Raw genomic sequence first — 11305 nt, 5'->3', positions numbered from 1 at the left:
AAAGTGTTATTTAACCGAATTAAACTATAGAGCCTTTCAGAGCCCAGTCTCTTTCTTATCCTTGTTGTCAACTGTTTCCCTTTCTCAGAATACAAAGTTTTTTAAACTTGACAGGAACAGTAAAAGGTGACACTTGTAAAAATTTGTCTTAGCAGGCTTTAATTTTTCCTACTGTACTGCCAAACTTTTTAATTATTCAAAACTCAATTTTTTTTTAGGTTTCTCCCGGACACTCGGTATATGCAAACAGCTCTCCGTTTGGCTCCATACAGTTTTAAAATCGATAAGGATTGCGCAGCATCTCTACCAAAAATGAGCAACATCCAGAACGCTCTAACCCTGAATTTATTCAGCGAATGATCGGCACGGGCTTCTCAATTTCCCTGCTGTTTTTCGGTTTTGCCACACATTGGACGGCAAAAAACCACCCCCTCCCGCCATTTTTTTTTTCATTTTGTATCAGAGTGCATAATTTCGAACTGGACAGCATCGCACTGGCCATCAATGACAACAGGTAAGTTTGATTTTTGTCTATTCAATTTTGTTTAATCAAACTCAATGGTTACCTGCCTGAGGTTAACAAATCCTCTTATTGTGGTTAGTACCATTAAACAAAATGTTCAATCATTGTTTATTGTATTCCTAACGGCTACAGAACAGTCCAGACTTTCTCTCACATAAAAACGAAATTAATTATGTTGCAAACAAAAAATTTTCAATTTAACTATAGTAAAACACTACAAAATCAAAAAACCAACCTTAAAATCTGTAACGTTATTGTAACGAATGCACTGGCAGTTTGCAGTAAGTTTCGGGATAATTTTATATTCCACGTGCCTGTTATTAAATCCTCCCCAGTTATAACCCGAAGGGTAGCTTTACACAGACAAACGTTTAATTTATCCCCATTATGTATATGAGTTGGAAAGTTTTAGTTGATTCTGCGGTTTCACTTGGAATACTTCATTCTCTTCTCTCAATAGCAATCAAATTTTTCAGAAACTGGACAGTTTCCACTAGTTGACCTCAGAAAAACTTGTGTTAGAATCGTTTATATCTATTTCTGCTCCCAGATGGCTAGTAAATGGATGTCCTGCCATTGTTTGGTTGGTCTAGAAGTTTCAAAGACTCACAAAAGTTTTTTTTTGTTGACAGAACGGTAGTTTTTCCAGGTCACGGTCACCGTAATCGTTGCTCTAGCTTCACGTGGACGAGCTTTTATTAGGGATGCTGTTCAGGACGTTTCGAGTTCAAAACACGATAAATTCAATTTATCAGAGGGAATTTTTCGACTTTCTTTAAAGTTTGTAGAAATGGCAAACGTAGTACTTTTTGTCAGATGTGAGAAAATTTTTTGCTTTGTGACAGATGCAAATTGTAACGTTAATGACAAAGTCTTCATACGCACTAGCGTAAATCGCAACATAGTGGGTAGTTTGTGATTAGTCAAAAAAGCAGCTTTCAGCTTGCTACTCTTTTTTGACCAATCACAAACCTAAAACAGTGCTGTGATTTGCGCAAATGCTGCACATGTGATATTATCATTCAACCGAACAATGAATCATGTGATTCTGACATCCGACTGTCAAATGACGTCACGAAATACTAGGCTACTGTACTATATACTGGCTGCTTTTTCTTGACCAATCACAAACTAGATACACTATGCTGTGATTTATGCAAATACTGCACATGTTGACTTGCTATTAGAGTTACAATTAGTTCAACTTAATATTCACAAAAATAATACTGTTTTATTGGAATTTATATTGGTCCCATTGCTTAGATAAAATATCCTAATTAAAATCAAATAAAACAATCCTGTTTTCCCTAAATAATTAACTGGCGGTATCTTTTGATGCTGATTGTCACCCCAGACACGCATCCAGTTTAATTTAGCATAAAAAAATAAACAAAATATACGGCATTGAGGATTCTATTAACCGTGACATTGGCAATGACTGTTTAGATTATTCCTCGATTATTTCCTTCGTTCAAGGTTGGTCAGACTATTTGGCGGAGATGAAGGATACACACGAAACGAAGAAGCAGGAAAAAATCGAGAAACCAGTAAGACGGCAATTTTGTCTTGGGTTGAACGTAATTACGGGCGAATGGAGCCTGTAATTAGTTGATCCTTGAGTGAAGTCGTTGATATTGTTATCAAAAAACAAGAAAATGTTTAATCATTTGAAAAAATGTAGATTTCTTGATTATGGTTGAATTTTTGGTTATTAGTTTTTCTAAAGTAGCTCGCAACTTTAGTCATAAAATTTATTAATTAACGGACCTTAACTGGTTTTTATGTCGAGACAACAAACCTTCTTGAACATAAAACAATTTATTAACTAATCCTATTAGCGTAAAAATCGTTAAGGACGGCTATATAATCAACAAAGTTATAAATTAGCTTAAGGATTGAAAAACATCCTTAGATTAAAGGGCTTGGGATAAAAATAGTTCTTTACCCTCGGCGTTTGCCCTTTTTCCGTCAGATTATATGCTTTAACGTGCAAAAACGATGGAAAGATTTGCTTTATCAATCATGCGTTCATAAAACATGTACAAGTGTGGCAATTCCTTAACAAAATCAACGGTATATTACAAATCAGTGATGTGACGTCGATACTTGGTCTCGTGACCACATCATCAGAAGGTTGATATCTTGTGACTAACTGTCAAATTATGTCATGTGACGTGCCTTCAGCTTGCTGCTTTTTCTTGACTAATCACAAACTACGATCAGACTCTCATAACGGTTTGGTTTTGGTGTTGTTAATGTTGTTTATTTTTTGTAGATGGGCTTTCCTATTACCACCACGACAAACTTAACCAGCCAATCAACTGGGAGTTAACGGAGCGGTAACTCGTTAAGGATAAGCAAAAGTGGTGGTTAACATGTAGTGTTAAAGCGTTGGATTGCGAGAGGAGAAATATGGGAAGTCTTCCGAACCTTCACGAATTAAGCAGAAGCGATGACTATATGGAAACAAGTAATAAAACTCACTTTTACTAACTAAAAACAATGAGCTTGATTTGACTTGTTTACTTACTTTAAAAAATTACAACAATTTTATAAAAGTAGACGTAGGCAAAGGAATCTCTAGAGTTACCGGTTATAAAATATTAATGTGTTTTGGTGGAAAATTGAGCGGAAACATGGGCATCAAGGGATCTGTCGAATTTATTAATGTTCTGGTCCATACATCCCGCCCTGACCTATTAATTAACTTAACGGGGCCACAATTCCCTTACGAACGACACGTGTTGAACTAATCAAAATTTGCTTTAACCTTTGTCGGTTTTGGTAAAACCGGGGTCTTCGTATTAATTAAGTTTTGGGTTGTTAAGTAAATCGTTGATAAAAAAAAAAACTGAGTTCAACCCTGTACCACAAGTTGGATTACTGAATAGTGCATTGTGGTCTAGATGCAGCCATTTACAAACCAGGACCGGCTTTGGGACGTCTATGTGGTGGGGCTTACAACTCCAGCCTCACCAGTGAGGAAAAATCTAGAATACTCCATCGATATTCTGGTCATGCGAAAATTACCAAAGCGCGCAGCAACCCCCACGACACCCAGAAGGTGGTGCACGATGAACAACTCATGATGGAGGTAAAATTACGTTTTTTTTTAACAATAAGTAGGGAAAGTGGTATTTACAATAAACTGAAAAAGGCAGTAAAGGAGGTTAATGGGGTCATCAACCAATTTTTTTTTATTTTGTTAATCGATAGCGCTTCAAAAAATATTTAACACGTATTTTTTGTTTTCGGCTTTAGAAGCATTTAAACCTAAGAAAAATGACAATAAAAATTTTATTTGGTTGTTTCACCCTATATACGTTGTATCCCGTTTGACGTCATAAGGGGACTAGTTTTTGATAGAGTATATGAACGTACGTCGGATATTAGCAGTCGCCAGTCGACAATAAGCGAATTTCCTCGACTAAACCACTCAAACCAGGTTAAGATTAAACTTAACCACTGAATTTTCCTTGACTTATGGTCTAAACCATGACGTCAAACTTAACCAGACGACCTAACCTGCCTTGGAGGATGGTTTGCCCGCATTGTTAGGATTGTTAGGTTAAATTCGTGTCAACAGGAGCTGTTAAAAGTGTAAAAGTTGTTTGTTTTGATTAGTATTAGTATTATTAGTAATTTAAATTCATAATGGAGTGTTCAGTTTTCGTAAATGGCAAAGCTGAAATAGCTTAACAGTTAAAAACATGTAGGAACCCTTCACCTAATTAAAATTTTAATGATTACCTATTTGTGTAATCTTTTTCTTTTTAGATGAGTTTAATTTTTGAGAAGTACCCTAGCCTAGAGTTTTATTTTTTTTGTTATTTTGTGACCTGCTGATTTATTTTGTAAAATTAAATCATTAGTAATTTGCTACAAAGTATAAAAACTTTTCTGTTAGTAGAGGTTGCTGTTCTGTTAGTAAACAAATCAAATTTCAAATAATTCAAACCACTTTTTATTGATGTTTCACGTTGACAGATGACATGAGTTAACTATGACGTCACAAAAGTTAACTACTGTGAATGAGTGTCGCCACGACTTTGATCGAGGAAATTGGCCTAATGAAAGCACTGAAAACTGACACTGCTGACAGTTGACACAGTTCTCTCTTTCTCTCTCAGATTTCCTTCCTTCAAAAAAACACCGGCAATACACAATGTGCTTATGAATGAAGAATTCCACCTACGTTAGCATATTGAATTGTCCCATACATACGTCACGCACAGGGGTGTGCCAAACTCAATTTAGTATTTATTCAGTTTTTTATAAAAAAAACTAGTGGCGTAAAGTTTAAAACTATCAGTTAAAACAAATTTTTAAACAGGAAACTTTACAATATTATTGTTTTGAACGGAAAATTGGACTATAGTTGATGACCCCATTCTTGGGTTTTTAGCACATGGCCGCCTATTCGCCGATTTCGTCCAGGTCAAGATACAACTTGCATATGCACGGCGGAGGTCCAATCAAACGGATAGATTCTATGGCAAGCTCCATTGGGGCCACTTCAGTTCGCAGATTACTCACTGTTGTAAGGGGTGGCGCTCATAACAGCTCGATAGGTATTCGATTTACATTCAAAACTATACTCATCATTATAGTTCAGACAGTCATATTTGGTCGTGCATATCCAATGACGTAATGACATGTCAAACACTCACACTAGACCACTTATGAATGTGTGAATATGGTCACATGATAACTGTTAAATTGACTGAATACTGTCATTGTTATCAGACTGATACGCTAAATAATGAATTGTAGGTCGACCGGCCGGAATCGCCTACAGTCGTCGACTGTTAATCGTCAACCTAGTAGTGATGTGTTTTTGTCATTTGTTGACAACGTCCGCGTTTCTGCCATTTTTGTCTCTTCAGAGTAGCGTGTCGGTGTGGGTGCGGTCGCTGACCAATGCCGGGTTCGAGTTCAACACCGGCTCGCTGTTGAGTTCCGAAGTGTTTCTGGTTGCGGCCGTTACGGCGCTGTTGGCACCCAGCGTTATTCGAATGTTGGGAACCACTGTTGTGGCCACATTTTGTTACGGTAAGGCTCAAAAATCACAACTTCCGGCTTATTGGAAACTTAATTCCAGCCGGCATGGTAGTTTTCTACGCGAGTCACATTCACCCAGTCATTTATTTGACCGTACCAGCGAGTTTTTTACTTGGTATTTTACTGGGGTTGTTATCCAGCGCTCACACTACTTTCCTGATGATTTTGACTCATCGGATATCCGGTCTGTTCCATGAAGATGATGATGATAGCCGATACGCTAGGAGAACTTGTATCATTAGACGTGTAGCACGAGCTTTTCAGGTACGATTCTATCCCTTTACTCTTCTATACTGTGATTTTTGGCATTCCTAATAGGGAGCCCACGATCTGGGACTGATTTTAGGATCTGTGGTATCTTTCCTGGTTATCCATTTTACAATCAACTTAAATACTGGACTGTTGAGCGTAGAGTATGAGAACGGAACTGTGGCGTCCATTAATGTAGCTTACTACCTCGCAATTGGTTTTAACCATGTTTTCAATTAATTATTTGCAGGATGATTGTTTAGCAAATACTACTTTACACTGTAACAATCAATCACTATCAGTGGCAGTAACCGGGTCCAGTCCTTACGACTACAATTCCTTTTTGGACGATATTTTCGATCGCAATGAAGAAGGACGACTTTGCGGAGCGCAGGCTTGTCCGATTTTTTTATTAGGAAATTCTTCATTACAATCCGGATTTAGGGTACTACCACTTGAGTCGTCCAAGATCCTAATTGGCGTGTACGGAAGCGCGTGCGCCTTGGCTTTTGTCCTTTCCGCCTTGGGATTGGACAGTATCAAGACTTTAGTACGTTAATTTAAATCTGATAGCACAACATGTTATATGCACTGACTATATTCAAAATTAGACCTACCAAGACCCTTTGGAACGAGGCTTGGGATTAACAGCCTTAAGGGCCGTCAAGGACAGTTTCTCAGATCCCAGACTGCAAATGGCCGCTCCTTTGGCCGTGTTTATGGGACTGGAGCAAGCTTTTATTTATGCTGATTTTTCTAAGGTAACACCAAGCATTTTTTACTGAATAAACACCGCCTACCTTTTTCGAATACGTTTTTTTGAAGAACATTTGATATTAAACGAAACGGGATTTGGACACATATAAAATTTAAGCTATTTTCTTCAATATTAACAATTTATAAATCACTATAACGTAGATTCCATTAAAAAATTACATAAATTAAAATATTATGACGTCTGATTGTCAATCTGAAATGTAAACAAAAATATACATGGCTGAACGAAAATCTGTCGTCTGCTGGGGTGAGTTCAATATTATCATTAATTTCATCACGTTTAGTTTAGTATTTGTGTTCTAACTAAGGTGTTTTCTTGTTAATAAACTAAAATGTGAGTTTTCAGAAAATAATCTTGACATATACCCCTCGGCGTTCACGTTTTATCACGTAAAATGTGCATTGGTAGGTTTTTTGCAAAATTTTTCTTTTAGGCAAATGGTTTCGACTAAATAATTCTTTGGAAAAAATCCTTCGACCTGTGGTCTCAGGATTTTATCGTCGAATTATTTAGTCTCAATCATTTTCCAGCAAAATTTTGCAAAAAATCACCTATGCACAGTTTACCCGATAAAACTCGAACGTCTCGGGATATAACCTATGAAAACAACACCAAAACTTTAAATTAGTCGTACGTGGTGTGCACTTTGGGGATCCACCGGCTCAACTTGGTATTTCTGGCCATGGGGCTGCTGCAATCCGTGGCCGCTTGCACTCTGAGCATGCTGCTGAGGACAATCAAACGTTACTATGTGGTCGGTGAGTGATAAAAATTTGCAGAAAATACATTTCTATATAGTTACGAAATTGCTTGATTGCAGCTGTCGGATTTGCTTTCCAAATTTGTCTTATTATGGTCCTGTTGCTGTGGAAACCGATTGAAGATGATCCGGCTCTGTTCTACGTTATATCGGCTGCTTGGGGTGTTTGTCACGCCATTTGGGAGATGATCAGTTTCAGTATGTATTTTAAGTTAGAGATGTGGCAACACTGATTCCTATTAATTATTTTGATTGGTATCAAATTTTTGTTACAGCTTTACTGACTGGACAGTATTTGGATCATTGGGAGGCAGCTTTTGCCAATCGGGCCTTTTTTAAATTTGTTGGTTTTGCTCTCGCCTTCGTTTTTCACAGTTTCCTATGCAACTACATGAAACTGTATTTGCTGGCGTTTGTAATGATCGTTTCAGTGGTACCGTTTGCTCTCTTAGAGTACCGACTGGAGAACATCAGAAAAATCCGCAACATTACACGATTATGACCAAAATTGAACCTTTTCTGATTTGGCTTTAACAATATACACTTGCACATATCGGAGGATGTTAAGTGTGTAACAGTCTTTTTGAATATTTGTCCAGTTTGAACCGGTTTAATTACTTAAAATTGACAGAAAACTATTTTTACAGTACCGAGGAATTGATCAGCCGTGGAAATATTTTCTAGATAATTATAATAAGTTAATCCCTTGGGTTGTGTATTATCATCCTTTATACGGATTTTAAACGTAAGCCGAATTTGGTACTTAAACTGTAATTTATAAGTAAATGTTGACTGAAATATAGTATGTCTCCCCTGTGTCTGTATACAACCAATCTGAAATGTGACTGATTTTAAAGAATACAGTCTAGTAACTGTAATGAAACACAAAACTTTAAATTCGTGACATCAAAAACAACTGTGATGTTGTAAATATACTAGTATTTTTAATTCCTGAAAAGGGTTGTTATAACACCTTAAAGTGTCTTTCTAAACATTCTTGTTGTATACTGAAATAAAGAGAAACTTTGGAATTTTAGATACAATGTGTTTTACTGTAGTCACTTTGATGGCAAATAAGTATTTCAGTTGACTCTGATAAAAATAGTCCACTTCTTAATTTTTTTGAACGTTTATCACTTTCATATACAGGGTGTTTGTGAACTGTGATACCAAATTATAACTTGAGAAAATCAGTTTGGGAAGAAAATTAAAGTCTGGAAATTTCTGATTAACCTAAATTTTTTGATTATGTTTTGTATAAATAAATATTTTTTTAATATTGTCCATATTTGATTAACTTGTAAAATAATACAACTCTAAAACTTTGCCTAATATTAGACAATAAAATGTTTTAACAACAATTTATTGACATATAAACTATATTTAACAATTTAATATTTATATCTATAAAATATTTCAGTTAAATATTGACACAAAACATAAAAAATAGGTGACTAATTGGGAACTTAGAAACCCTGATGAATTTCAGCCATTATTATAGTACAGAAAAATCATTCTAACAAGAAAGATTCATAAATAGCTAAAATCCTAAATTATGAACCTAATGTCTATAATCTCTTAAACTATGTAAAACAGTTTCAATAATGATTTTGATAGTATGGCATTGTAGGAGGCATGGGCATATTTAAGGGCCCCATAGGATATGGGACACCACCACCAGTAGGAGGTGAGACTGGCAAACCAGGAAAGTAGCCTTTATTTATACTGACTGGGGGAGCATTAATGTAGTTAGGCACCCCAATGCCTAATGAGGGATCACCTCTTTGTAGAATTTTTGCTAATTTATCAGCCTTGACTAGTCGTGTGTGCATCAATTTGCGCTTGGTTAAGAAATTATCCAAAAACTCATCCAGTTCAACCTCACTCTCCAAGAACTTTCCTGCATACTGGTCTGATTCTTCTTCCATTTCACTAGCTGCTGTTTGCAGCAAAGCTAGAGCTGTTTCCACTGAAATGTCTCCACCTTTTTCTCCTAAAATTTTTTATTACAGTGACTGACTTTCACTTGACTAAACTGCAAAACCTACTTAGTTCTGTCTGCTTTTCTTCTACCGCTTTGGTAAGCCTTTCTACTTCTTCATATAACGAGGCTAACTGTTCACGTCCTTCTGTTAGCTCTGGTTCTTTGGACAAGTTGTATTCAGCTGTGGAATTGTTCTGAGCAATGATGTGTTCCTTTTGTTGTGCCAGCTCATTCAAGTAGGACTGAAATGAAAAACAAACGGTATCAAGGCACAGTTCAGTTAAAATAGTCTTACATTTTCAATGTTGGCGATAATTTCAACAATTTTTTCATCCTGGTTTAGAATAGCGTCCAGTTCTTCATTACTTAAGTTGGATAATTGTTCCATGGCTCTTTTGCCATCCGACTGGATAATAACGGGGACCGACATACTCGTATATTTACGTATGGTTGTTCTTTCGTGAACAGTTTTTACTTTCTGTTATCACTCGCCACTTTATTAATTTAATAATAATTACTTTAATAAGAGAACTTTTGAGACAAGTAATCACATCAATGTTTATTTTTAGGTGACAATGACACATGTAATTAGACAAAACATTGAAGGGTGTCATAGAAGGAGAAGGAAAATAATAATCTTCACCAACTTAACACTCCACTTTATTGAATCCCTTCGAATTCAATGTAGAATCAAATATAACAGATTTTTGTAGGAACTAACTAGAAAATGATTGAGATCGAAAAACGTAAGCATTGAGCAAGAATCGTCCATCTTGTGTTGTAATCCTGAGTTAAAGTGTCTCGTCATCGCCCTGAAGTCAGGTCCTTGCGTCCTATTCTTCTTTTTGCTTCTTGCCGGCTGACACTGCTGACAGTGTCGCCACAGTACCCCCCGTCCAGCGACAAAGTCGCGAAACGAACTGTTTTCCTTGTCTTAGCTGGCAACGTTGCGGGAGATTTTCGAACTTCTTCAAGGCGCGCATACGAATGTTCGGACTGGATCTGGAAATCATCTGGCAGATAGGCGGGCTTTAGGCGGTCTATTGTGATGTTGTCACTACGATTGCCAAGGTCAATCTTGAAGAACTTGTCACTTCTGGAGATAACACGATGGGGTCCAGAGTAAGGCGCTGTCAAAGGTGGTTTTACTGCATTATTTCGCACAAAAACATGGGAACAACTTGAAAGGTCCTTGGAGATAAAAGTTTTAATCTTGCTATGATCAGATGCTGGTCTAGGTTGAAGTTCTAACATTGTTGCTCTGAGTTTGCTGACCAACTCATTTTCGTTGGCTGGTTCAGTGGATGAATTTAGAAATTCTCCTGGTAGTTTAAGAGTGGTTCCATAAACAAGCTCAGCTGGTGAACAATCAATGTCCTCTTTGAAAATGTTTCGAAGACCCAATAAGGTTATTGGTAAAACTTCAGTCCAACGATCCGACTTGGCTGCAATGAGGCTTGCTTTAAGGGTCCTATGAAAACGTTCAATAAAACCATTTGCTTGAGGATGATATGATGTTGTTTTGATGTGCAGAATACCCAAGAATCTGGAAAGTTCTTTGAACAAGCTTGATTCAAATTGTCTCCCTCTATCCGAAGTAATCTTGCTGGGTACACCAAAACGCGATATCCAAGTAGAAATAAAGGTGGATGCAATGGTGGTTGCTGACATGTCTTTAATTGGAACTGCTTCGGGCCATCTAGTGAAACGATCCATCATTGTTAACACATAACGAAAATCACTGGACGATGGCAATGGTCCAACTATGTCGATGTGGACATGGTCAAATCTGTAGTCAGGCATAGAAATTTTCTGGTGAGCTGTCTTAGTATGTCGGTTGATTTTGGAGCGTTGACAGTTGAGGCATTGCCTACTCCAAAGGGCTACTTCTTTCTTGATGTTTCTCCATACGAAACGACTGGTCAGAAACTTGATGGTTGCCTTAACACC

The 11305-nt window shown here is 37.0% G+C and overlaps 2 protein-coding genes across 2 annotated transcripts; one reads left to right on the top strand and one right to left on the bottom strand.

The window, feature by feature from the left end:
* Nucleotides 1-214: 214 nt before the first annotated feature.
* LOC145726414 (protein unc-93 homolog A) lies at nt 215-8408 on the top strand. The gene is made up of 12 exons (XM_081975457.1): nt 215-514; nt 2799-2993; nt 3430-3617; nt 4929-5094; nt 5297-5575; nt 5625-5848; nt 5903-6028; nt 6084-6383; nt 6445-6594; nt 7240-7369; nt 7432-7569; nt 7647-8408. The coding sequence occupies exons 2-12, from the start codon at nt 2936-2938 to the stop codon at nt 7871-7873; spliced, it is 1986 nt and encodes a 661-aa protein (XP_081831583.1). The 5' UTR covers nt 215-514; nt 2799-2935; the 3' UTR covers nt 7874-8408.
* Nucleotides 8409-8718: 310 nt separating this feature from the next.
* On the bottom strand, nt 8719-9930 carry Vps37B (vacuolar protein sorting 37B). Its single transcript, XM_081975475.1, has 3 exons — nt 9651-9930; nt 9420-9597; nt 8719-9364 (listed from the first exon to the last, which is right to left on the bottom strand). Exons 1-3 carry the CDS (start codon nt 9783-9785, stop codon nt 8970-8972), a joined length of 708 nt encoding a protein of 235 aa, XP_081831601.1. The 5' UTR covers nt 9786-9930; the 3' UTR covers nt 8719-8969.
* Between the last annotated feature and the right edge of the window lie 1375 nt (nt 9931-11305).

This window comes from Ips typographus, linkage group LG3 (genome assembly GCF_016097725.1).
Source record: "Ips typographus isolate SLU linkage group LG3, UJ_Ityp_2.0, whole genome shotgun sequence".
NCBI classification, from domain to species: Eukaryota; Metazoa; Arthropoda; class Insecta; order Coleoptera; family Curculionidae; genus Ips; species Ips typographus.
The sequence above is the reverse complement of the archived record's forward strand: the minus strand, read 5'-3'. Positions and strand labels throughout refer to the sequence as shown.

What these genes read in the sequence shown, in the direction of transcription:
- Vps37B (XM_081975475.1), bottom strand. Translation starts at nt 9,785, where the DNA reads ATGTCGGTCCCCGTTATTATCCAGTCGGATGGCAAAAGAGCCATGGAA. An exon ending in TTATCGCCAACATTGAAAAT is followed by an intron (nt 9,598 to 9,650) that starts GTAAGACTATTT and finishes TTTTCATTTCAG; the next exon opens with TCCTACTTGAATGAGCTGGC. An exon ending in AGAAAAGCAGACAGAACTAA is followed by an intron (nt 9,365 to 9,419) that starts GTAGGTTTTGCA and finishes AAAAAATTTTAG; the next exon opens with GAGAAAAAGGTGGAGACATT.
- LOC145726414 (XM_081975457.1), top strand. Translation starts at nt 2,936, where the DNA reads ATGGGAAGTCTTCCGAACCTTCACGAATTAAGCAGAAGCGATGACTAT. An exon ending in GTGTAGCACGAGCTTTTCAG is followed by an intron (nt 5,849 to 5,902) that starts GTACGATTCTAT and finishes CATTCCTAATAG; the next exon opens with GGAGCCCACGATCTGGGACT. An exon ending in GAACTGTGGCGTCCATTAAT is followed by an intron (nt 6,029 to 6,083) that starts GTAGCTTACTAC and finishes AATTATTTGCAG; the next exon opens with GATGATTGTTTAGCAAATAC.